Source organism: Diaporthe citri, assembly GCF_014595645.1.
Source record: "Diaporthe citri strain NFHF-8-4 chromosome Unknown scaffold_5, whole genome shotgun sequence".
Lineage (NCBI taxonomy): Eukaryota > Fungi > Ascomycota > Sordariomycetes > Diaporthales > Diaporthaceae > Diaporthe > Diaporthe citri.
The window spans coordinates 4,937,065-4,962,641 of NW_025064850.1; the positions used below are offsets into that span (position 1 = coordinate 4,937,065).

Below are 25,577 nucleotides of genomic sequence, written 5' to 3' on the forward strand. Positions count from 1 at the left end.
GGGTTTGTTAAATAGTGCGGAAGCGCATGGGTAGAGGCACGGGAAAACGGTGCACAGATGGGGCATAAAGTAAAGTGGTGCCTGCGTCTATTATCGCGCAAAAATACAAGACCAGATGAGGTTGAAACTGTTATAATCCTGCCTGCCTGTCGTGCAGAGCTGACCATGTTCCCAAAGCTGTGTGGTGAGGTCTGGTGACAAGACTTGCAGTGAGCCGGGAGCCAGTCTCCATGTCATTCTGTCGTGGTGGAATACGAGCCCACCGGTGTAGAAGCCGCAAGAGCTCAAGTCGTGTCCATGGTTAAATCATCTCGTTGGTATCATCCCAGCCGGGGAATCCTAAGGCTTCCATCCAGAGCCAGCCATCCCCTGAACGCCAGCAACACCAAATATGCTTGATAGCGTTGCCCCATCCCAAGAAAGTCGTGTTCACCTCTCCGTGACCACGTACTCGCCAGCGACCCTCGCCCTCTCCATCTTGGCCACCGTAGCAGGCATCTCCCTCTTCATCCGCCCCAGCGCCTCGACCACGCCCCCGTAGCCCGCCTCCACGCCAGCCTGCCGCTCCAGGGGCCCAATCCCGTCCAGCATAGCCTTGGCCTTGCTGCTCTTCTCGACACCCTCCTCCTTTTCTTCCTCCTCCTCATCCTGCCCATCACCGGCCCCCTCCGCAGCAGCGGCCTCCCGCGCCCTCCCCAGCGCCTCCTCGTCCGCCCGCACGCCCTCCCAGAACCCCTCCGTGAACCCCTTCGCCGTCGCGGCGGGCACGCGCCGCTTGAGCGCCGCGATCTCGCGCATCAGGTCCTCCTCCTCGCGCGCGAGCTCCTCGACGCGGGCGCGCCGCCGCGCGTCGAACGCCTCGTACTGCACCACCTCCGCGGGTTCTGCATTGTCGCCGCGCCGCCGCCGGAGGTTGTGAGAAGACGACGGGGAGGTGGACGGTAAGTCAAGGTATACAGCCGGGAAGGTCTTTGCGTCGAGGTCGAAGCCGTTTATGGACAAGTTCGGCGCCGCGAGGGTGAATGTCTGGGAGATGTACTGTGGGTCGGGGCGCGTCGCGGCGCCGGTTGGTCAGCCCTTTTTGGTTCTGCTTCGTGGTGTCTTTGGTAAAGAAAAGGGATGAGGGATTGAGAGTTGAGGAAAAGGGCATACATCGGCTACGAGCTTCTCGATCCTGACGCGCAGCTCGTCACCCCCTCCCGCGCCGTTGTCCTGGCCGTCGTCGACGGGCGGGAACGCGGCGTTGATGTGCTCCTCTGCGGCGCGGCGCACGTTGTTGATGAGGAAGGTCAGGTCCTCCGGGGACTGCAGCTCGATCTTGCGGTGCGCGCCGTCCATCGCGTTGCCGTTGTTCTTGTCGTCGCTGCTGTTGGTCGCGGAGGAGGACGGGATTGCATCTGTTTGTGATTGTTGTTGGTCTTCGATGTTTTTGTACGAGGAGCGCCTTCGAGCTGGCCTGTTCATTTCTATCTACCTGTTGTTTTATTTTTATTTATATACTTTTGAACGAGGATATGTAATGTACCGAATCTGTTCGGCACGTCAGTGTCTCATTATGGGGCGCCCAAAAAGGAAAACCATCAAGTATATGTCATGGCAAGCTGGACCACCCCCGTACTTGTCTTCAAATCTGTCGGTGGTTCCGTCCAGTCGCTATCTCCTTTCGTTACGGCTGTCTACCCGCGTAGCGCGTCGAGCTGCCCGGCCTCATGCGGCAGTGCGGGTCGTGCATGACGGCGCTAAGTACTGTCAAGTACCTAGCCCCTGTACCCTTGCTTCACTGGCCGACACCGGCACTAGCTGCTGCTTATCAGTAACCGCGGGGCTCGCTTATCAGACTGCAAGAGCTGGGAAGGCACCCGAAAGTGCTTGCAGGAAAGTGACATGGGATTGCTGGACTTACAGTTTCGTCTTCGACCAGACAAATTCGAAAGCCTGTGTAGTAATACGGGACTGTAACTCTTGGCTGTGGATCTCGTTGCCTTTAGAAATGGCTTTTATGGAAACGGCCTTCGGTGTTAAAGTTCGGTCAAACCTGACAACTTATGCAGTTGCGTCGAAGGATCCGAACATGCCAATTCCACTACTCCCGCTGGCCATCTCCCCGCGAGATGGAATCACCCTCAGAATCCTACCGATCCTGGTTTTGGAATGCTTTACTTTGCAAAGATAAACCGGCGTATAGTGACGACGCAATTTGACGGAGTCCTGTGTTCGCTCCGAATAATCACGATCAATTCAAGCACGTCATCATAATGCAATACCATGTGATTGTCGCGTCTCTTCTTGGAGCAGTGTCTGAGTGGAATTCCAACAATGTCTTACAAGCAGCAAGTCGCATACACGCACTATTCTCTCTGGGTAGTAGAGCTGATAACGACCAGGTGTCCGTGCTCCCCGTGGTGTCCATGCCCGAGAAAAAGAAAACGCCCCATCCAAGAACCCCCAGACTAAGATCATGAGCATCAGTGTACGAAAGACCGCCATGGGGAATAATAAGATACTACCAGAAAGGAAAAATGAAAAGACCAGCAGCTTCCATTCTGAAAACATGACCCGGAACCCCTGCTATGGTTGTGATGATGGATGTGGGTGTATCCTCCAGCCCCTCTCTGTCGGGAACCTCCTCTCGTATTTGTCAGGCCGATATCTTCACATAAAACCAAGGAATGCCGTCCAGTGCGCCTGTTGAGGGGGAAATACAACTATTCTCGTGAGAATTAACCGTTCTAGAGTCGTTCGGAATGGGAATGCCGAGGAAAGAGACCCCCTGCCTAGTTGCGGGGAACATGTTCTGGATCTCCTCGTCTGTCAGGGTGATCTCCTTGACGGGCTCGCGCTTGTTCTCCAGCGGCGTATAGTCGTAATCGATGTAAGAGGGCAGGAAAAGCTCGGGATTCCATTCAAAGCCCTGGCTGGTGGAAAGATACGAGATCTGTTGCAAAAGACCATTGTTAGTTCCCAAGTCGCGCGGCGATCGTGCCCGGTGTCGAATGCTACTCACAAGCCGAGGTGGGCCATCCTCGTCCCCGATGTTGATGGTAGTGGACTTGGACTCTGAGAGAGCGGAGCCTGAGGGTGAAGACACATTAGTACAAAGTACAAGACCCTCGTATGACATGACAAGGGGTCGGTGGTGGTGGAGAAGGGGGGGGGGCGGGACTGGCAGCCCGGTGCCAGCAACTGTGCACCCTGCTGGCCGACCGACGATCATTGCGGGACCAAGTGTTGGGTGGGATTGACAACTCACTCAGCAGACTCGGTCGGCGCTCGTGCACCATCTTCTGTTTCTGGGCCGAGTTGGAGGACTTGGCCGGGGTGGTCGGCGAGGACGAGTAAGTCGAAGAGGACGAGCTCATGGGGCTGTGGGCCTTGGACTGCCTCTTGGACTGAGCGGGGATGTCGATAGAGGACGACATAGTGGTGGTTGTTACCGGAGATGAAGGCGAGAGGTCGGGGTCTGTGATAGCCGACGATGTGGTGGTGGTGGTGCTGGTATCGTTTGTCCGGGAAGCGTGGGCTCACCGAACAACAGGCTGCCAGGGTGAGGAGGGATCATCAGAGAGATGACGGATAGCAGGCCGAGGCGGGCTGGGAGAAGGAAGGCTGGCAAGATAGATAGATAGACAGTCGACAGATAGACGTGAAAGGATTACAGAGTAACTCGACGAAAGGGTCAAGGCCGACAAGTGAAGTGAAGAGTGAGAGTAATGCAAATCCCACGGCGGCGGTAATAGGCGCTGCAGAAGAAAACAGGGAAAGGTTGAGGTTAAGGTTCGAGTGGAAGCGAAAGGTTGGAGAGTGGAGGATGAGTCGGACGAACAGCGGACGGTGAGGTGACTACTGTGCTTGCAGGAGGCTCGCCGGCCAGCCAGCCAGCCAGTCAGTCACTCCTGGTTGCCCACTGGTGGGTTTCGTACTGTACGGAGAGGTATCTCCAGGTGTGAGCCGTAGTGTCGGGGTACTTGGGCCTGGTGTCACCAGACACACGGTGGAAAGGTACCGTACTTGCTCTACCTTGCCTGGAGCGGCTAGCCCCAGACTTCGTCAGGTAACACGGGTATGGGTATGATGGGCAGCAAGGAGACCGCAGTTTGTTTGGACTGCAAAAGGACGGCGAACAGGCTTGTCAGACGTCTGCTGTGTGGATATAGATGTGGATATAGCTGGTGGTCTAAGGGGCCCAAGATGCCAGGCCACCTGGGTACTGAGGGAGCAATAAGGCTCTCGTCCTCGCCCAGGCAGATGTTCCACTCAGGCAGCCTCGCTCAGTCCCAGCTACATGATGCAGTGCCTACCTTGTGTGCAACTACGTAGGTCCCCGTCCGTACAGGCCAGGCAGAATGGCAATTCCACCACAGTACGGATTCATATGTATGTGCATGTGCATATGCCACTAGGTAGGCATGTTGGCCTCACCAGCCACCCGATGGGCTGCTCACCCCGGCCCGAACTGGTGATTATATGTGGACATTGGATTCGACGCCTTGTTACTCACCCAGTATGTCTGTCGGCTCGTCAACTGACTGCAGCCCTCAGCGATCGGCCAGACGGCCCAAGCTATGGGAATCTTGAGTGCTCGTTGGCATCCACATGATACTATAAATGGCGCTTGTCTCAATGCTGCTGCTGTTGAGAGAGGGACGGGTCTTGCAGGAGCTGTCTGTCCCGTATCGGCAGGGGGCGGGATGGGATGGGAAAGGCGACCAACCAGGCATGCTGGGCACGGGGACTTGCGGGCGCCTCCAAAAGCTGGGGCCGCGGATGCAGAAGTGGTGGGTCCTGGGCTGAACTGGGACTGCCTGCCTGCCCTGTAACCAACCTCAAGCTGCCGGGTGCTGGGAGCACAGACCACTGACAGCTAGCTCCCAGTTGGTAACTACGTGCCTTTCCGTGCAGTGGTGGGTCTAGGCCGGCAGGATGAGTCAGCAAGAGGGTGTGCGGCCGCAGACGAGCTGGCGTTGACGTTCGCGTGCCTGGAGCCAGCCAGAGCTAGGAACGACTTCCATCAGCTTCGCATCTCCCGACAACCTCCAAACAGCAACCCACCTTTTTGCATCACCGTCTCAGAGCCACCTCTCTCCTGGTACCGTCAACACCGCGCTGTCCCCCCTTTCTGTCTCCCGCAAATCCAACCTACTACACATCTAGACCCGACAAGATGGGTGACGTCCTGGTAGAAAACCCGGCCAGCCTTGCATCCATCAAAAAGCCGGCGCCGTCGACGATACCGGCCATCGATAACTTCGAGGGGATTGCCACAGACACCGGTGATGACTACGCAGATCTGAAGAAGCTGCAACGGCAACTGGAGTATATCCAGCTGCAGGAGGAGTACATCAAGGATGAGCAGCGCAGCCTGAAGCGGGAGCTCGTCCGCGCCCAAGAGGAGATCAAGAGGATTCAGAGTGTGCCCCTGGTCATCGGCCAGTTCATGGAGGCTATTGACCAGAAGTGAGTTGCCCCGCGCTGCCCAACACGCACGACATGCACACCTACCCGCCCGCTGCTAGCTAACACGATACCGCCACAGCACCGGCATAGTCCAATCCTCCACCGGCTCTAACTACGTCGTGCGCATCCTATCCACCCTCGACCGCGAGCTCCTGAAGCCCTCGTCATCGGTCGCGCTACACAGGCACTCCAATGCCCTCGTTGACATCCTGCCGCCCGAGGCCGACTCCTCCATCGCCATGCTTGGCGCTGACGAGAAGCCCGATGTGACGTACGCAGACGTCGGTGGTCTGGACATGCAGAAGCAGGAGATCCGCGAGGCCGTGGAGCTGCCCCTGACGCACTTCGACCTGTACAGGCAGATTGGTATTGACCCCCCGCGTGGTGTGCTGCTGTACGGCCCGCCCGGTACAGGAAAGACAATGTTGGTGAAGGCGGTGGCGAATAGCACAACCGCCAACTTCATCCGAGTTGTAGGGTCTGAGTTCGTGCAGAAGTACCTGGGTGAGGGCCCCCGAATGGTTCGAGACGTGTTCCGGATGGCGAGAGAGAATTCGCCCGCCATCATCTTCATCGACGAGATCGACGCCATCGCCACGAAGCGATTTGACGCCCAGACCGGTGCCGACCGTGAGGTGCAGCGTATCCTGCTTGAGCTGCTGAACCAGATGGATGGTTTCGACCAGACCGCCAACGTCAAGGTCATCATGGCGACGAACCGTGCCGACACGCTCGACCCTGCACTGTTGCGACCTGGACGTCTGGACCGAAAGATTGAGTTCCCGTCGCTGCGGGATCGCCGGGAGAGGCGGCTGATCTTTACGACCATCGCCTCCAAGATGAGTCTTGCGCCCGAGGTGGACCTTGACTCGTTGATCGTGCGCAATGACCCCTTGAGTGGCGCTATCATTGCGGCCATCATGCAGGAGGCAGGCCTGCGGGCTGTGAGGAAGAACAGATACAACATCATCCAGAGCGACTTGGACGACGCGTACTCGAGCCAGGTCAAGGGCACGAGTGACGAGAACAAGTTCGAATTCTACAAATAAGCGAATGGTCACGGGAGCATTGGAAGTCCATCGGACGGAAGGGCAACTTGGCGCATTGCAATGGATGACGACGGAATAGATGGCGAACAGGAGATGCCAAAGAATAGGGTCTACGATGAGGCATACCAATACGGCGTCTTCTCCCAAATGTATAATATGACGATATTATTTGACACCTATGCTCTGGGTTTCAGGCCTCAACTTCCGCTGAATACTGTCGGTGAGAACAGGTCAGACATATCCGCATGGATTGTTAGTCCTTCAACAGTATGGGCAATTATACCTGGCTCCGATTCATCCCCTAATCCTTATTACAAGCCCATATCGTGGTAACTCCCCATTCATTCCATCTCCTCCCCTCTGTGCAATTACAAAAGACATTGTGACCTCCCTGGACCTCCCTCCCTCCTCTATTCAACCTTATTCAATGCAATAGTTTCTCGGTAGCATCCCCCCTCCAAATGACACCCGTCTCCGCGCCACCCGCCACAGAGCGCACATACACCATTTTCTACCACTCCGGCTAGCCAGCCACCATCGATATCACCGCTCCATCCTCCAAACCCCCACCCATCCCCGAGGCTCAGCGCGGATGGCACCCGGCACTTCCCTCGAGCGACGCTGGTGAACAGGCTTGTGTCTGATAAAAGGGGGGAGGGGCGTAAGAAGGTGGCAACAGGCAAGATTATCCGCCTCACTGGTGGCCCATGGCAACTCTTCTGCAGTAGTATGCTCATGTTTGGCTTCTTGTCCCCCGGATGCTTAGGAACAGCAGGCTCGCCCGGTAAGGCTGGATCTTGATCAGGACTGGGGGTGGCAGAGGAGGGAGGCAGACAGTCAAACCACGAAGCCAGGCCCGGCCCTTGGAACCCAACAGTGGTGTTTGGGAGCATGGCTGTCACGTCTACTTCGCAGGTCAGTATGAAGAGGCCTCTGAGGGGGGTAACCGCAACTGGAGTCTGCTGCCTGCGTTGGGTTGAGGTGAATAGCACGCGCTTTTGGCCCCCAAGGTGTGTCACATGCCGGCTCTTTCCTTCCTCTCATCCATGTCATGCGCCTCAAACGCAGAACGTAGGTTTGGGGGCGTCTGGCTTTTTCTTCAGGCACAACACTGAAGCGCGCGATCTACCGGCAGGTCTCTGGGCCCACCGCCCGCCCCTGTTCGCCGACGGAACCCGGCAACATTGGAACAGACAGCAGCTGGGACCGTCCGTCTTGGACCGAGGGGCGCAATAGGTGGGCGGCAGATAGGAACGCGCCGGTGAGAGAAGGAAGGCCGGCTAGAAGGACAGAGAAGGGGGGGGGGGACGGCCGTGTGGGTACGGAGGAGGCAGGCATGCAGACAGGCACGAGAGAACGTATTCACGCAAGGAGGCCGTGTCGTGGGTGGAATGATATAATACAGACTGCCACAAGCCGCTTCTCCTCCCTAGGTCGACAGGCTATAATTAACAGCATCAGAAGCAATAATAGTAACACCTACTACCTAGTAGGTAGTACTCGGATAGTACAAGTCCATCAAAACCCGTGTATTTTATCGGCTGCCCGGTGTGGTATCTCTCCCGTCCCTGTCCTGGGTCCCGGGTTCTTCTTGTTCCTCTCCCGTCTAGAAGTTTTGGTATATCCTCCAATTGCATCCGTTCTCATTTGGTCAAGCCCTGAGAGGTCAAAGAAGAAGGAAGAAAATCAAACAACAAGCGAACGCCTCGCTTTGCGCCTCGAAACAAAATTCAAAGATTTCCCAAACACTTCGCTGGGCCTCCCTTTCACTGGGGAAAAGGGAGAGTCATTTCCATCTCTTTCGCAGCAGTCCACCCGTATCGTACAACAAATATTCGACACACCATCGTACATGTCCCAGCCGCATTTCTTACAAGCACGCCCGGAGCCAGCCAGCAATCAAGAGCTTAGCACGACGCCCAGCTCCAGCAGGAGCCTCACGAACCGCGAGTGCAGCTCGATGAAGAAGTCCGGCAGACCCACCAGCTCCGCCAGGCCCCGCGCCTTGAGGCTCACGCCGCTGGGGCCGTACCCGCCGCCCATGCGGCGCGACAGCCCGCCCCCCATGCCGCCAGAGAGGAAGCCGCTGCCCGTCGTATTGCCACTACTGGCGTCATCGCCCTGGCTCTGACTTTGTTGCCGCTGCTGATGAGCCGACATACCTCCGTACATGCCGCCGGCCGACAGCGGGCTGCTCGCGGCGCTCGTGTCATTGGCGTAGCGCTCCGCCTCCGCTTCGGCCAGACCCTGGATCCAGGCGGCAAGCTCTCGGAAGGCATTGGAGATGAAGGTGAAGGTCTTCATGGCCAGGCGTTCGCGATGCGTCGACAGGGCCAGGAAGGCGTAGACCCGCTTATGGCCCCGCGCGTGCACGTCTGGGATCCGGAAAATGTACGCTGTCGTGTAGCCCGCGCCAGGGTCACCGAAGAAGATTGGCCCGCCCGAGGCGGCGGCGCCGGGGCTGTGGGTCGTCACGAAGCCTGGAGTCGAGGGCGACGCGGTCGGGGTGTTGCCCGTGTTCATCGCCGTGCCCCGCGGCAGGGTCTCGAAGGAGAGCGTCCGGATGCACGAGGCACGGACTATAGAGAAGGAGGACGGGACCACGGGCTCGTGGGTCGATGTGTAATCGAGGTAGTGGGTGTGGCCGTTCGCCGGCGAGGAGGAGCTTGCGCTCGATCGGGATGTAATGGAAGTGACGGTGCCTGTCCTGCGGTGGGTCGGTCTCCGGGGTGGCACCTCTTCGTCATCGGAGACTGTGGAGGTGGAATTCGGGGGCGAGGCGTCTCCCGGCACGCCGCTGCCGTACACCCTGGCGTAGGGAGCCCGAGTGCGCAGCGTTGGTCCAGCATCCGCGTCCCCGTCTTTCGACCTGCTCTCCTGCCGCTTGGGCAGGGTGAGTGCGCAGTTGTCGCATGGGCCGGCCCGGCGCATGACTGTCTCGTCATATGTCCTCCTGTAACTCGACTCACGGCGCGCATGCGATGCTCCCGTCTGTGGGGAATCTGACGTGTACCGGGGGCTGACAGGCGGCGTATCCACAGCGGAGGCGGAGGCGATCTGGGTGGCGCGGCGGAGGGCAGAGCGGTTGACAGGTGGGTCCTGCTCGGAGGCGGGCGTGGAGGAGCTGCGTTTGCTGTCGAGGTCGAGCCGCCTCAGGGCCTCGGTGATGGCCACGCCGGAGTGGATGGTGGAGGTTGGTGTGCTGGCGCTCGAGTGTGGCCGGTCGCTGCCCGCGTAGGGCGCCTCGTCATAGCATGCGCTGCATGGGACGGGCAGGCCCTCGGTGACCATCAGCGGAGTGGGGCCGTGGACATCACAGTAGTGTGCCAGACATAACTGGACACCGGATATTAATATCATGTTGGTCGTCTAGGCCGGCTTGCGAACCATGCCGGAAGCAACAAGAGAGAAAGAGAAGACGAGGAAGGAATGACTGAGTCGAGCAAGACGCTAGAGAGTGCGAGCAGAGCAGCAGAGCACGGGCTGGTCGGTATTTAAGAGGAGGGATGGGGTGTAATTCGATGTGGTGTGGTGTGGAGTTTGGTAATCAAGGCAAAAGGGGGCGCAAGAGGCCAGGCAGATAGCTGATGGATGGACGGTAAGGTTTGCAGGCCGTCTTATTATTCGCACGGGAATATGGAAGAGAAACTCCGGAATAATTTCCATGACCACGGCGACGCAATTAGATGGAGGCCCACGTCATGGGAGGAGCGAGGTAATGGGATAGGTTCCGTATGCCAGAACCCATGTGTCTCACTGCGCATTCCAGTGACGCCGGCTTGGGGGAGACGGGTGAGCTGGTTGCCCGGGCGGACGTTGACGCAGGTGATGGAAGGCGAGGCGAGGCGAGGCGGTGAGGCGGTCAAGGAACAGATGCAGCAAAGGAGGGCACGGCAAGGGGGGTGGGTACGTAGCAGGCAGAAGGAAGAGAAAAGAATAAAAAAGAAAAGCAGTAGAAGCAGCAGGAGAAGCGTGGGATGGCAAGCAGGGTAGGGATGATGAATGGGTGCGGGTTGGGGGTCACACCAAGGGCGCCTCGTTCGGATCCCAGGGGGACGTGAGAGGTGGGAGGTGAGAGCTGCATAGACGTGCAGGTGCGCAAGGTGTGCAGAGAGAATGGTGTGTAGGACGACGCCGGGCTACAGGCTGTCGAGACGGGACCGATCCAACTTTGGGATTGTCGGGTCGCCTGGGATGGGGGTTGAGGATGTTGTTCCCCCCCCCCCTGCTTGTTTGATACCAATCTGGGACTTTTGTTTTGACTTCCACGTTCCACACCCTTGAAGGGGCGCCCGGGGAAAGATGGAAGGCGGGCAATAAAGTACCCCAGCTCATGCGCTGCGGACGGCGGGGGCCACCTGGCAGGCATCAAAATACCCAGCAAAGGGGAGGGAGGAAGCGTGGTTTGGTCTTGCATTGCATCTGCGTCTGCATTTGCAATCCCTTCCATGTGGTCCAAGAGAGGGCCGAGCCAACAAAAGCGAGCGGACGGATATGCATCGACGGGATCCAGGGACAAGGCGTCGAGGGGAAAAAGAAAAGACAAAAAAAAAGGAGAGGAAGATGTTACTTACGATCGACGTCATGGCGCCGCCTCTCTATCTTATCGGCGAGCGGATGTATGTTCCTCGGTGGGCAGGTATGTAGTATGTAGGTGGGATGTATGTGTGGCACGTCCCGTCCTTGGGAGTGTGTACCGCAGCGCACCGTACCGTGCCGTGCTGTGCTGGGCCGTGCTGTACCGTCTCGTATCGTACCGTAGGATCCAAGCCTTGCGTGCCCCCAAACTCGGGTCCTTGCAATGCCTGCCAGCGTGGGAAAATGCAACTTCGACCTGGGCCAGGCCAGGCTGCGCCTTCTGTTCTGGTCGACTGAGTGTTGGCACCTTGGACCCGGGAATGTATATATGTATATATGCAGACACAAGTCCTCCCTATGCCCCTGGAATTGCTGCCGCCAGAAAACGAAAACCTGACAGATATCAAGACAGACGCGCAGACAGGCAGATAGACGGACAGAAAGGATCGGCCGTCACCTGTCGAGGCCGAGACCTAGGGCCAAGGAACCGGGGAGCACGGACTGGGCCCTGGGTAGGGCAGGTGCAGGGCGAGTGCAGGCTCAGGCGCAGGCGCAGGCGCAGGCGCAGGCGCAAAAGCAACAAGCAAGCTGCAGCCGTCCAAGTCGGAGTGCGGGTTTGATTGTTAGGGAAAAAGGGCTGTGCGCCCCAGTTACCCAATGTTCGGTCGTGCTAGAGTGTGGCAGCTGCAGTAGCCCGGATTTGGCGGCCACTTGATTGGCAGGGTGTGATGCCGTGCTGCTGTTGCTGCACGCGCCAACCCCCCCTTGGTTCTGCGGAGAGTGGGATGGAGGGATGGAGGGATGGTGGGAGGAGGAGGGAGGAGGGGAGGGTGGGAGAGTCGGTCGGTCGAGTCCGAGATATGCAGGTGGATAAGATAGGTGGCTAGATGGGACGGCTGGGTGAATGAACGGATGGATGGATGGACGGATGGATGGACCAGAAAAGTGATATCCTAATGATCCTTGGTGGTCCTTGGAACCCTCAAGAGCCGCGCCCGGTAAAACCGGAGGGATGATGCCACAAACTAGGCCCCGTGGGCTGACCGGTTCGGTGACGACGGGAAGGACAGCCGATCCGCGTGCACACACACGCGCACACTCTCTCGTTTCTCACACACTCACACACGCTCACACACACACACCCAGAGCGAGGTCGGCCGGGTGGGTGGTGGGGGCGGTTTCGTTGGGGAAGGCAGTCGTGAGGCCTGGCGGGTGAGAGCGCGGGATGGTAGTGGGATGGGATGGTATGGTATAGGAGATGTGGGAGGGGAGGCAACGGGGAGGATGGGAAGGGAAATGGCTTGTGATTTCTTATTAATGGCGAAGGCCCTCCTTCTCGAGTCCAGTCCGGCACCAGCACCAGCTCCAGCGAAACAACCACCCAGGGCGGGCAGCGCACAACGGGCGACACTTCCAAGCTGCCGCAAAGGAAATTCAGACGAGGACGGTGCCCGGTATTGCAAGTCTTCGAGCTGCCAGTTGGGCGTCCATGAACCGAAATAGATATATGACACTACTCCGATAGTTCTGTTCGCCGATGTCAATGTCGAGGGATGTCGTTGCGCAGCTGAGGCAAAAAGGAAAGAAAGATACGCCAGGCTGAAAGAGCGCTCGGATCTGTGTTTGGGCCGCGGCTGACGAGGCTATGATGTGTTCCAGATCCAGTCCAGGCTCGTCGAGGATTGAATCCTGTTGGAAAAAATAAAATAAAAAAGAAAGTCAGGCCGGCGCGTCTTTCCTGTACTGTGTGGTCCACCAGGTCAGTTCGCAGCAGAGATGAGCTTCGAATCTCGCACGAGGAGATCTGCCAGGGGTGGGGGCAGGATTGCAATCGCGTGGTCGGGCAGGCGCGGTCGGCTGCTGGGCTTCCTTGGATTGGGCCGTGTCGAGGCACGAGCGACGTCTCCCTCGTCTTATATACTCTTGTGATTTGTGACAGATCGGATGGGGACGAAGAACCACCCAGGCCTCGGTAGGGGAGGGTAAAGACGAAAACGCAAATGAAGTAAACACGGGTCGGAAAGACAAGATACTGCCCCAGAAAAAAAAATCCCAGAGATCCTCGCCTGCACCAGGCTTGATCGTCTGTTATGGACTAGGTTGAGGTCGTCTCCACTTGGTGTCCAGGTCGGCAGTGTCCCTCGTGGGGATGGGACGGGATAGGCCCCTTCTCTCTCGACGGCAGCCCCCCCCCTGTCCAGGACCTCCGCAATGCTAGGTTTGGGTCCAGTCCCAAGTTCCAGTTCGAGGCTCTCGTCGTTGGGAAAATGGGTGGTATTCGCGTGCGGAGTCCCACCCACTCGCTCCTCGGTCGAGTGCTGCTGCTGCTGCTGATGGTCCCGAATAAGTGATGCCCTGCAGGTCACATGAAGGTATGCACTACAGGTACGGTCTATGTATAATTCGCAAGCTTAATATCGGCCTGCAGGCTGACCGTTGGCCGTTGATGGGAGCTCTGGCTGGGGCCTTTGGGTTGGATCCCGGGCTGGGATCTCGCATTGTTTGACCCACTCGCCTCGCTTGCTCTTTTGCCTGCCCTCGATCCGCCGGCGCCGAGCCTTTTCAATTTTCAGATGCCAAAAATGCGTATGTATGTGGGTGTGTCGTGACGGTGCTAGGCGTCTTGTGGGAAACTCTAATGACGACTCCCTGGGATGTGACGCGCATCTTTGGGGGGGGGGCGGTTCCTATGGTGTACCGCCTGGGAGGGTGCAGGCACAGGCTGCCGTGTCACCGCGTCGATGATTGCAAATGGTCACCCTTCGGGTGGGCCTGAGTAAGCTGAGCAGTGTGACCTGACCCTGTGTTGAGTGTGTGCCTGCGGGACGGACGCAGAGCAACCTTCTGATACTGATTAGACTTTCCGCCGCGGGAGACCGTGAGGCTCCGTGGGAACCTCTTGAGGCTGGTGAGACCCGTGATATTCCCTCTACGAGTTACAGAGTATGGACGGCCCAACTCTATCCTGTGGCACGCCGGCAGGAGGGGGAGGGGGAGGAGGGGCTGATGTAGTAGGGGAGACAAGCGGGCGGATCTGTTGGCGCGAAATAGGCCCAAAGCATAATAGATTTGGGGCCGACGACAGGTATGGGATTGGGTGGTGGCTGTTGTCTTGAACTTGCTTTTTCGTATCCATGTGAAAGAGTCGGCGGCGGCTTCGGATAAGCCCTGCCTAGAGTACGTGCAAACTTGTAAGTCTAGACTAATCAACAGACTAGTACGAACACCACAGACTGACTGCATTTAAAACATGGTACCACTGAGACAGTGGTAGCCAGCCACTGGCGACCTTGAAATGCTGCGAGCACAAGCCGGCCATCAGTGTACCGTGGTAATGTCCCGGGCGGTGGGCCGCGGTTGAGAAGCCAGCTCCCCTCACATCTCCAGGCGTGGTGGGTCTGTCTTTGGGTAACCTAATGGGGCACGAGGCAGGTCGCCGTGGAAAACTTCTAGAACACCACGAGCACAGCAAAAAAAAAAAAAAAAGAACCGGGGCTCGGGTTAGAGTGTCACGAATCGCCTTGCAAGGAAGTCAGCAAAGGGCCCCGCCCACGCCAGACAGGGCAGGGGTGCGGCGTGGTTCCAGGTTCAGTGGCCTTTTAGCCAAACGGCAGATCTCTGTGAGATTGTCGGTGGGATTTCGAGCAGGGGGGGAGGGCAAAAAAGGTGGGACACGGATTTACATTACGGTACCAACGCAGCGCGCGAGCCAGCCAACCAGGGCCCTCGGCACGGCGAACAAGAGGCAAAGACGAGCAAGGGCACATGCTGACATGCGCCCCGGCTGGTTCGGCGGGTGTGGGTTTCTTCGCGGAGGATGACGCTTTTTGGGCGGGCGGAAATTGGAACTGTGGCAGGATAATAGCCTGGACGGGGTGAAGCAAGTCCCTGGCGCTGGCGCATTATTATTCTGTCGCCGTTGATAGACCGAGCCTGTGAACCTGAGACGAACCCTCCTGGCAGCCAAGCTAAGGGAGCTAGCTGCTAGCGGAAGCAGAAGCGGGAGCGGAAGCAGACGAAGACGAGGACGCAGACGTGGAAAGTGTACGTATGTGGTTGAGCATGTGTGTGGAGGGAAATTTGCCGGCACCCGGTCAAGCCACGCATGTGTCAAGGCGGAGGATGGCCGGCGAGACTTGTTTCTCAACCACCGCTGATCCAATCGCCCCTCGTCCCTCCTCTCGCTGTTATGTCCGGCGGGCACCGTTCAGTCCCAGTCGGTCCTAATATGTGCGGGAGGACCATGACCTGGCCTTGGGATGAAAAGAATGCTCACAGATGGCGTGGTTGTGAGGGTGGAGGCGGGTAATTGGCGGCGGAAAGCCGGGTGCTACAAGACAGACAGCCTCGCCGTCCGAGCTTTGTGCTGTCATCGTGGGTCTCCGTGGGCGACACATGGCAGGGGTGAGGCCCGCTGGCGACACCACATGTCGTGATGGGTGCCGTGGTGTTGACGATCAGCGGAAGCCCCGGTCTGGAGTATCTTGCTGGCAGGGCTTGGGATAAAGCCAATGTCCAGGCTTGGTCGGCTCAATTACGCGCCTTCAAACAGATACCGGGCATCAGACAGACACAGACACCCTCGGACTGTCACGTCAAGCTGCTGCCGCGTACTCAGACCCAAACCCAAACCCGACATCCGAGAACCCATGGTCTGCCCCTACCCCCCCGAGACATCCCGAGACGGACCCCCTTTACCATGGTTCATGCGGTCGCATCACACCTGTCACTGCCGAAAACGACCTCGCGCCGTCTTCTCGCTTTCTCTTCAGCAGCAGGGGGTTAAAAGGAAAGAAGCCAAGTCTGTGACGGGCGGCGGCTCCCACCGAGGCTGAACCTTGAGCCCCTGGAGGTCTGACCTTCCAGCCTCGACCCATTGGGTTCCTTCCCACGGGTCCCGGTGCAGCGTGAGGAAGATGCGTCGTCAGCGCGATGGCGGACTTCTGTCCAATTGACGGGGCCGGGAATGTGATCCGAGCTGGACGCCTCGGAAACTCAATCCGGCTTGTGGAAGCGTGAATTGGCTTTTCCGGCGCACGCACGCGCGCACGCGAGATAAGGGGCTTGACTCGGTGTTTCCATGAAACGAAGTCAAGGACCTCAAAAACCTCAAAAGGGCCTCAGATGGACGATGGCTGAGCTGGAAACTGAGCTGGGCTGGGCCGGGCTGAGCTGGGCTGGGGGCGCTGGCGGGTTCAATTAATTGAGGCTGCTGCAGGCGATGCTTTCTCGGCGTCATGAGTGAGACATGGGGCCCGACTCAGGACAGAGACGGTGACACTACATACGGCCATGTCGGGCATCGTCAGGCGCGAACGCGGGTGGGCTGTCATGCTGCCGCTGATCGTCATCCCCAGCGCACCGGAGAGTGACAGAACATGACGGCTGCAGAACAGCAATATTGCGGGTGCCTGGCATTGAAGGGAAGGTACGGGCCCTGGTCGCGAATGTCTGTGCTTCGCTTCGATCTGCACCTGCACATGCAGAGGGAGGGTCGGCAGTGGACACAAACCACACGAGCCCTTTTTGTTTTTTTGGTATTTTTGATAATTGCGTACCCCGTCCTTGCTGTAACATGCCCACATTGCCCACATGCCCTGCGACATTGTCGGGTCGCACGCAACAGCTCGCGTGGTCGCCATGTGGTCTTTGTGGCCCAGTGCAACGGGTGGGTTTTGCATGTAATTAACATCACGGAGGCGAATATCATCCCACCGCTCACCGTCGCCGTGTTCCAGCCAGACCCTGGGAAACAAAAGGAGAAAGAGGAAAGGGACAAGGCAAGGCGGGGGGGGGGGGGGCGCACGAGAGAACAACCGGAAAAGGAAAAAGGAAGGGAAAGAATCATTATGCCTGTGCTGCTCACCGACAGGCGCCCCGGTCAAGCGCATCGAGCATATTGGGCGTGCCCGGTGAGCACGAATCAGGCAATGATGAGCGGTGTCGAGGTGTTTCGCTTCCTCGTCGATGTGCTCAGCTCAGCCCGGAGACCCACCAACTGCACACATGCTGTATCTATGTAGCGCATGTCCGTCCGACTCCTTCCCTCGTTACTGCCCGAGGTAATGCAGTGCAATGCAATGCAGGGGGAGCGCAATGCAAGGCCCAAGGGCAGGCTCTTGATTCGGGAATGGAATCCTGCACTGACCGCCTTCGAGACGGGCATGGCAGCATCTCGCGCCTGCCTGGTCAGCTCCGAACTCAGTGCACCTGCTGCTGCTCGACGTCACATCCGGCACGGGCAAGCGAATGCAGGACCCTGCCCGCCCTTTCTGTCCCTCCTGCCTTGCCAACCACCCCTGGCAGCCTGGGGAAGTGCATGCAGGTGCTTGGGACGCAATCAAACCTTCCGACGTTGCTTTTTTGTCAATCAGGCTGACTGGCTCCCTGTCCCCTGGGCCGCATACTGTACAGGTACACTACCTAGGTACACCGCAAGGATAATGACGACGCCCTCGCACGCGAGTCGCCGGACAACCACCACCGGCAACCAGCAGCAGTCGACGGCACTTCCCTTTTGTCCTGTCTGGAATGCCTGTACGGTACCGGAGAAGTCGACATAGCCGCCGGTCCTGCTACTAGTGTGCCAACTTCTCTCACTTCCCTCATCTCTCGACGTTTTAGCCACCGCGGTCCGTCGGTTCCTAATCTTATTACCGCGAGACATCAATTCAGTATTCCTCCTCCGTCTCGTCACAAAATCCGCACTTCAGACGACGCCCACATCAGCCGCACCCGGGCCTACGAGGCCACGGATCCGCGCTCCTGTCAAGCGACCGTCCTGGTCGAACTTTTTTTCCCTCTTCTCTCTCCTTTTTTTCTCTTTTGATTCTATTGGGCTGGAAGTGAACCGCATGCACGGGCTGGGTTCGGTTGTGAAACCATGCCGCGTCTTGGTTGTCACTAGCACATCTACCTGTCTGTCAGACACTCGACTTCTTCAGACGAACCAGGGTCACGCGAGGCAACCATATGTCTCTGTGTCAGCTTACTTCCCGTTGGTAACCAAGACAAGGGATGTCGTTCTCGAGCTCGGCTCCGAAACCTCATCTCGATTCCGGTGGCGACTGCCCCCAGCTCGGCTGAGTGCTTTCAACTCAAATGACAAGGTTGTAAATCAAATATTTGTCCCACATGCACATTACTTTCAGGCGTACTGCCGGGCATCGGGCTGTGTGGGGAGCTCACCTGGGCTCAACACCACACGGTGTGCACAATTCGTGGTTGTACTCTGAGTCTCCATATCTCGGTACAACTTCACGGTTTGATCACATACCCGGCGCCTCACAGTATGGGAATAATGGACATGATGAGGCGTAGTATTTATAGTATTTATACGATTAGAGGAGACGAGATTTCCCACTCACCGACACATGTGCTGTGGTGGTAGCGGTCTTTTTGCCCTTCTCGTGCATGTAATCATTTCTCAACCATGGCTGACCGGTTCATGTGCCACATGTCAATCACATCCTCCTCGGCCTTGGCGAACTCAACGCCCTCAAACTGGCCCTGAAGCGCATCCCGGCTCCTCAGGATCTCCCTCGCCACGTCCTGCCACTTGAGGATTGTCCCCGGAGACACGCTCTGTTCCTTGAGGCCCTCGGGCGCGCTCTCGACCACGACATCGGACAGCCTCCCGCCCTCCTTCCTCACCACACCGTCGACAATGACCACCTCCACGTCCCGGATGCTCGAGTGAAGCACGACGGCAGCGACAGGGTCCTCCTGAGCCGCGGCCGCCATGCCGGGGCTCAGCCCGTCGAACACGACAACGTCAGCCTTGAAGTCCACAGCCAGCCGGCCAATACTCCCCGCCATGCCCACCGCCCTTGCACCGCAAATGGTCCCGAGGTTGAACACCTCCGCGGCCGTCCCCTCCACGCGCCTCACCCACTTGCCTTCCCGCCCGACCTCCCCCGCCCTCCCGAGCCGCCGCGCCTGCAGCGCCAGCGTCATCTGGGTCGGCATGTAGCTGGTCCCCCACGTGTGGCAGTCGACGCCGAGGCTCCCCACGCGCCCCGCGTACACGCTCCTGTACATCGCCACGGGGTCCATGCCCATCTGCATCTCCGTGTTAGGCGTGCTTGACACGGACGAACCCGCGGCCGTGAGCGCAGCCACGTCCTCAGCCGCCAGCCCGGGGGCGTGGCTCAGCAGCACGTCCGGCCCCAGCAGGCCCGCGGCGCCCAGGATCGACACCGCCGGGGGCCGGCCGCCGAACGCGGGGCCGCCCTGCGCGTGGGTGGTGATCAGCTGCGCGCGGTTCGCCCCATCGCCGCCGCGTAGCCGTGCGTAGAGGGTCTGCAGCGTCGCAGGGGGCAGGTAGATGTTGTCCTGGGCGAAGCCGAGCGTCACGCGGCCGTTGCCGTGGGGGTTGGACGGAGCCGCCAGGGCCGCGAAGGCGTCGAGGGCCTCTGGCGAGGGGACGGGCTCCTCCTCTAGCTTTAGTGGCGAGAAGGAGGATATGCGCCTCGGCGGGGAGTAGCAATAGACGGTGCGCAGGCCCGAGGTGCTGAGGGCCTGGATTGCGGTTTTGGCTGTGGTGTGCGTTAGCATTGATGTTCTTCATATTTCATTGTGTTTATTCAAAGGAACACAGGCACAGTAAGTGAGGAGTAGTCTCACGGTAGTCAGGCCCCAGGTTGAGGTGGGAGTGGTCGACAACGGTAGTAGTGCCGGCATCAACCGACTCCATGGCGCCGGCCAGCTGGCCCCAGAAGAGGTCGCGCGGCGCGTAGAAGGTGCCCGAGTAGCAGCCCGCGGGCATGTACTCGACCAGCGTGTGGTTGGGGTGCCGGCCCTTGAGCTGCGACTGCCACAGGTGCGCGTGCGTCGAGACGAAGCCCGGCGAGACGATCTTGGACGCGCAGTCGATCACCCTGGTGGACGCCGCTGGGGTGATGTCGGCCTCGATCCTGGCGATCCTGTCGCCCTCGATGAGGAGGTCCGCCCTCGTCGGCACGACGTTGTCGTCGCCGTCGTGGATCAGGAGGGTCCCGCCCTTGAGCAGGATCGATTGGGTTGCCATGGTTGCAGTCGTGGAGTGTTAGATGTGGTCGTATATGCAGAGATGTATCGTCACCCAATGGTCGAGATCAAAGGCACCCGAGGTGTCAGCTCTCGTCATGGCCATCGTGGGTTTTATATAACTGCCCATTATCCCGGGCCCCTTTGTTGCATGCCACACAGCTCGGGTCCAGTTCCCCTGCATCGCACATGGGGATAAGCCACCGGTACCCCAAGTGACGCAGTATCCTAGCCGCTGGAGCTGGCTCATAAGTCCGCAATACCAGATATCTCCACTCCCCACGTGCCCCCGCGGCGGATGGACAGTCGGTGCAATTGTTCATGTTCTCGACCATCGGCAGCGATTGTCTCATGCGAGCTCGGACATGTCGGATTTCGGCGGCCATAGCTCATCCCAGCCCAGAGCTATGACGGATATTGAGAGTGAAGGCCGGCATGCCACAGGGATCACGAAGCTAATTAGCAGCGTTTTCTGGGGTAGACCACCTAGGTATAACGTGAGAAGGTTAATCAAAGAAAGGGCCCGCTACTCTCATATGCAATCAAACGTATCAAAATGGCGCTAGTGGTTTGCATTTAACACCTCGCACCTTTTTTATACGCACTTTTTAATTTAGCTTTAATTTATTTAAAATATATATAAGAAGAAAGCTGCTTCTTTTTTAATTTCATTCCTTTTTTTTATTATAAAATTAAGTATATAAAGAAAGAAAAATTTAAATTTAAATTAAAATTAAAAATAACTTAAGTTAAAGTTAAATTTAAAAGAAATAAAATTAAAAAGTTATATTAAAGTTATTAAAAAACTTAAAGTAAATTTAATTATTTCTATTTAAAAATATACATTTTTTAAAATTTTAAATTCTCTTTAAAATTTAATATTAATATATATTATACCTTTAATATTTCCTTTGCCCTTCTTAAATAAATATTAAAAGAATTAAAAAAAAAAGTAGCTATTATTTAATATAAAGTATAAGTAAATTAAGAAGGTATTCATTATATGGGAGGTGAAAATATGTAAAAAACGAAGTGAGGATGGTTTTTAATGCAAGGTGTTAAATGCAGGTCACTAGCGCCATTTCGATACGTTTGATTGCATATGAGAGTAGGTAACACTCTACATACGCATGCGGAATCCCACCACCTTACAGAAAAGCCATGCCCAGCCAAGCCAAGCCACGCAGCAGCCGGGAACGACTTACAAATCATCCATGCCCCTCTAGCCTCCACCGTAACCGCGAAGTCGCGAGGACGGGGTTTTCGCCCCTCGGACACGGGAAGCGAGATCTGCGGAAGTTGGTATGTTAAAGGACATATATTCTCATACTGCCAATTCAAGCATCGCTAGAAACAGAAAAGACAGGCCACAGACAGACGGGTCTGGGCGTGACTCGGTTCCAAACTTCAAAACCTCATCCGAAAGGACATGATCAATTTACAAGGGACGTACTGCCCGCCTCTATCACAGTAGTCAGAGGAGTGTATGATGAGTTTGAGATAGATCACATCAAGTCTACCTGAGGTATTCCGAAGAGGAGTAACCACTTTATTTCCCTGAGAGGAATGCCAAAGTTATATGTATGCATGTGGTATATGAGTTTGCCACCGTCGCTTTAAAAAGACTATGCTATCCTCCTCCCTTTGCCCGTCCCTGCTCTCCTGATATCGAAGAAAAAAGAACCACAGGACAATGCAATGCTGTATGACTGTAGTCGAAAACAAGAAACAAGAAGGAGACAGATAAGGACAACAAAATGCTATGCTTGGATAGCGATCCATCGAACGGCGGCCCCCTTTGGAGATGAAACCCGTGATGAGTGCGCTCAAGGCACAGCAAACCCAAGGGCCAAACAAACTTCTGCCGACGCCTCCTGTCCACCCTGAAATGCAGTATCTCATGACATGTCCGGGTCTTCAATGTGCCGGAGTTCCCGGGACGACCTCTTCCTCTTGTATCCACCTCTCTCGTCACCATTATAGGAAACACTCCTCCGCGGTCCCGGGAAGTCAGGCGGTATGGGTATCAAGAAAGAGCCATCTCCTCCCCTGCTGTTTCGCTCGTCACGATTGCTTCTTCTCATATGGCGGCTGTTGCCGCTGCCGCTGCCGCTGCCATTGTCAGAAGACCGCCTCCTGCCGAGCTGCCGAGCCCCAAGCCCCTAAGCCTGGTGGTCCCGCTGCTGCTCAACAAAGGGGTCAACCTCCTGGCGCTTACGCGCCGGCTGCCCGGTGTCGCTATCCTCGCCACCGGCGTCAACGGGGCCGTTGATCCGCGGCGGCCGCCCAGCGGACGACGCCGCCGCCGCGGAGGAGGGAGACCCGGCCGGCCCGTATCTGTCCTCCCAGAGCTTGCGCATGACCTCGTAGATGAACAGGAATTGCGGCTCGGCCTGCACCATGCTGCGCCGCTGTTCGCGCAGCTGGTTCACCGTGTGGAAGATGAGGTCGTCGCCCTCCTCCTCCGTGGTGGTCGTGTGCTGGTCCTCGACGTCCATCTTGCCGTCCGAGTCGTCGTCGTTTCGATGGTGGCCATTGTTGTCGTCACCTTCCGTGGTGGCGGAGTCACCCTCGTCCGCCTTTCTATGTCGGAAGTGCAAGGGTGAGTCCCAATGGTCCAGCACGCCGGCGTCCAGCTCGCGCATGAGGTGCTCCAACGCGATGAAAGTGCCGCTGCGTCCCACGCCCGCGCTGCAGTGTACGATGCGGGGGTTCTCGGGGCTGGCATTCTTCTCGCGCGACAGGCGCATCAGCGTAAAAATGCTGTCAATGTCCTCGAGGGCTGGGACACCGAAGTCAGGCCACTTCTTGTAGAGGAAGTGCCATACGATGCGCTCCTCATACTCCCCTGGCAGCTCTTTCTGGTGCGTACTGGTTGATTCCCCGAGTTCCGCAGTGATTCTCTTATCATCGCTGCCATCTTCGGAGAGATCTTCATTGTCTGGAGCGGTCTTAAGAGGGGATAGCATCTTCACGTCGCCGCTGCCGTCGACTGCAGTAATCGGTGTTGTTAGGTTATCCCGGTCGCCATCGCTGCGAGTCCTTGCGGCTTTGCTTGGGCTCTTGTATGATCGTATGATCAACTTTCGTAGTTCGATGGCATCTCCGGCCTCAGTCTCCTCGATTGCCTCGCAGTGTACGCTTGCCCTGAACGCGTCGCCGAATTCGTCCCTCTCGTTGATCTCCAGGGGCGCGTCGTCGGGGCTGCGCGGGAAATAAGGATAACACTTCTCCATGTTCGCTTCGTGTGTCTCCGTCAACATGACGACCACGGCAGGGCTTTCCAGTTGCTCAACCACCATGCGCCACACGTGGTCGGTGGTATTCCGTTTGGGCCCTTGCATGGCGATGTATCGGTCCGGCCCACCGCCAGCAAGATCCGGCAGCCCAACTACCGTAGCTTCCTTATTACTAGAGCCCCGCGCTTGTGGCCGAGAGGCCTGCTGCGGTGTGGTAGAGCTCAGGGTTATTGGCGACGCATTGACGTAGTCCACCTTGCCCGGTGGGACGCGCAGCCTGACGCGATTGTTCTCCCAAGGCTGAATGTTCATATACCTGTCCAACTTCTTTAGATGATCGCCAGTCACGCGCGCCCACTTGAAGTCTGGAGAGGGGTTCGTCAGGCTCAGCATGATGCGATTGCGCTCCATCCAGACGATCTCCTGGAACTTCGCGACGATTTCCTGCGGCGGCAGGGAGAGGAAAGAGGGCATCCTGGGGGGCTGACCCCCGGCGGGGGCCCCGTTCATGTCTTGTGGTGGCGGGTGCAGGTCACCGCTGCCTCCTCGGACGGTGGGCGAGGTTGTAGGCGTATCGTCGAGCCCATCGAATGTGTATGTAGCGCCGATGGGCGAACGGGGCAGGGAACCGGTAGCCGGAGACCGTGCGCGCTTGTGGGAGCGGCTGAAGTCGCGCAGGGAGCGGAAGGGCGACGTCTTCTTCTCTTTGTTGGGGAGGTGCGGGACCTGGAGAGGAGAGTGTGCCGAGACGGGCTCGGGAGTGGTCTTGCCGGAGCTGTGGGTGCCGTCAGTTACTATGGTAGGTCGCGAAGGCGAGGCCTTTCTGCTCTTCCGGTGAAAACCGGACCGCAAGCGGTCCATCGTGAGGGCTGGCCGGCGATGTGACGCTGTCAAGGTTGTGGGAAGTGGCGTCTTCGCGTCTGAGCGGCGGCCGCTGGTGGGTAGGACGGAGTGGAATGCGACTGCCGGAGATGGCGCAGCCAGGGCGGACAGGGGAGTCGCGATCCAAGGTACGGGTCGAGAAAAGAGCCTATGTCTCTGCAAGGGAAGATTAAAGTGTGGGAGTCTGTCTGAGAAGTAATTGCCGGGGCGCCGGAGGCCAGCGATGGGAGCGCAATATGTGAGTCTGGAGATATCGACGGCACCGGGAGCGAGTGGCCCGGCGGGGACTAGACGGCGTGCGAAGGAGGACACAAAGGAGTGAATGTGTTGAGAGGCAGAGCGGGTGCTGCAGTGTTGCGCAGCATGCAGGAACAAAGCAGAGGCTCAGCTCGGTCGGTCGGTAGGGGAATTATTCGAAGGCACAAGTAGTGCGATGGGCGAGGGGACGATCCGGCTCGAAGCCGAAGCCGAAGCCAACAACGGTGACAAAGCGATTGACTGCCCAGGTTTGCGGGAGAGGCACTCGAGCACGTGTGGCGATGCGAGTCCGAGTCACTTGTTCCAAGCACTTGTTCCAGGAGGGAGGGAGGGGCGAGCCAAGATAGACTACGGGCGAGGCTGAGGAGCAGAGCAGACAAAGGAGTGACTAGGCGGGCTCCTGTTCTTGCTCCCTCGTCGTTTCGTCTTGTCTCGTCTCGGGCAGGCTGGCTATGTGGCTGACATTGTCGCAGGTGAGGTGTGGCCGTCGTGATTGGTGACGTACTGCAACGCAGCGCGGCGCAACGCAGCAGGTCTTGTTGGCCACGGAGGGAGCTCGCCGCCTCGCCGCCTCGCCGCCTCGCCGGGTAGGGTACAAGGTTTTGCGGTCGAAGGGCCCGGAGCCGACTACGACTGTGTGTGTCAGACAGATGGCGACTTCTGGAGGTCTGGTTCTGGTTCTGGTTCTGGTCAGGTCGGGGTCAGGTCCTGTCAGAGCCTGGACGAGGTTGCAAGGTCAGGCCGTGGTGGCGGAGGAATGGCGACGTGCCTTGGTCTGCTACCTCGACTTAATTTTCTGAGGCCTGGGGTAGTGATGTACAAGTAGCTAGCTGGACCACCTACCGTACCCGGCAGGTACGTAGCTTGCAGGCCTGGTGCTATCCGTATCCGTGGTCACACCCGCCCGCCTGCCCGCCTGCCCGCCCAGCCCATCCGAGAGGAGATGACCTGCAGCCCGCAGCCCGCCCTGTCCGCCCACCCGCAAGCCCAGGGGAGCTCTGGGAAACCCAATGCACCGCGCAGCGGCCACAGGTGTGACGTTGTCTGTGGGCCGCCGATCGACAACTGAGCAGTGAGTGGGTTTGAGAGT

The 25,577-nt window shown here is 57.8% G+C and overlaps 5 protein-coding genes across 5 annotated transcripts; 1 reads left to right on the top strand and 4 right to left on the bottom strand.

Annotated features, from left to right (window-relative positions):
- Positions 1-429: 429 nt before the first annotated feature.
- INS49_011894 (uncharacterized protein) lies at positions 430-3,419 on the bottom strand (the record flags this gene model as incomplete). The annotated part of the gene is made up of 7 exons (XM_043172602.1): positions 430-1,038; positions 1,153-1,397; positions 1,681-1,739; positions 1,904-1,935; positions 2,768-2,935; positions 3,005-3,072; positions 3,251-3,419. The coding sequence occupies 7 exons, from the start codon at positions 3,417-3,419 to the stop codon at positions 430-432; spliced, it is 1,350 nt and encodes a 449-aa protein (XP_043024347.1).
- Positions 3,420-5,161: 1,742 nt separating this feature from the next.
- INS49_011895 (uncharacterized protein) lies at positions 5,162-6,503 on the top strand (the record flags this gene model as incomplete). Its single annotated transcript, XM_043172603.1, has 2 exons — positions 5,162-5,454; positions 5,534-6,503. 2 exons carry the CDS (start codon positions 5,162-5,164, stop codon positions 6,501-6,503), a joined length of 1,263 nt encoding a protein of 420 aa, XP_043024348.1.
- Positions 6,504-8,402: 1,899 nt separating this feature from the next.
- INS49_011896 (uncharacterized protein) lies at positions 8,403-9,863 on the bottom strand (the record flags this gene model as incomplete). Its single annotated transcript, XM_043172604.1, has 1 exon — positions 8,403-9,863. One exon carries the CDS (start codon positions 9,861-9,863, stop codon positions 8,403-8,405), a length of 1,461 nt encoding a protein of 486 aa, XP_043024349.1.
- Positions 9,864-18,500: 8,637 nt separating this feature from the next.
- Positions 18,501-20,109, bottom strand: INS49_011897 (uncharacterized protein; the record flags this gene model as incomplete). The annotated part of the gene is made up of 2 exons (XM_043172605.1): positions 18,501-19,618; positions 19,707-20,109. 2 exons carry the CDS (start codon positions 20,107-20,109, stop codon positions 18,501-18,503), a joined length of 1,521 nt encoding a protein of 506 aa, XP_043024350.1.
- Positions 20,110-22,270: 2,161 nt separating this feature from the next.
- Positions 22,271-24,208, bottom strand: INS49_011898 (uncharacterized protein; the record flags this gene model as incomplete). The annotated part of the gene is made up of 1 exon (XM_043172606.1): positions 22,271-24,208. The coding sequence occupies one exon, from the start codon at positions 24,206-24,208 to the stop codon at positions 22,271-22,273; it is 1,938 nt and encodes a 645-aa protein (XP_043024351.1).
- Positions 24,209-25,577: the final 1,369 nt, after the last annotated feature.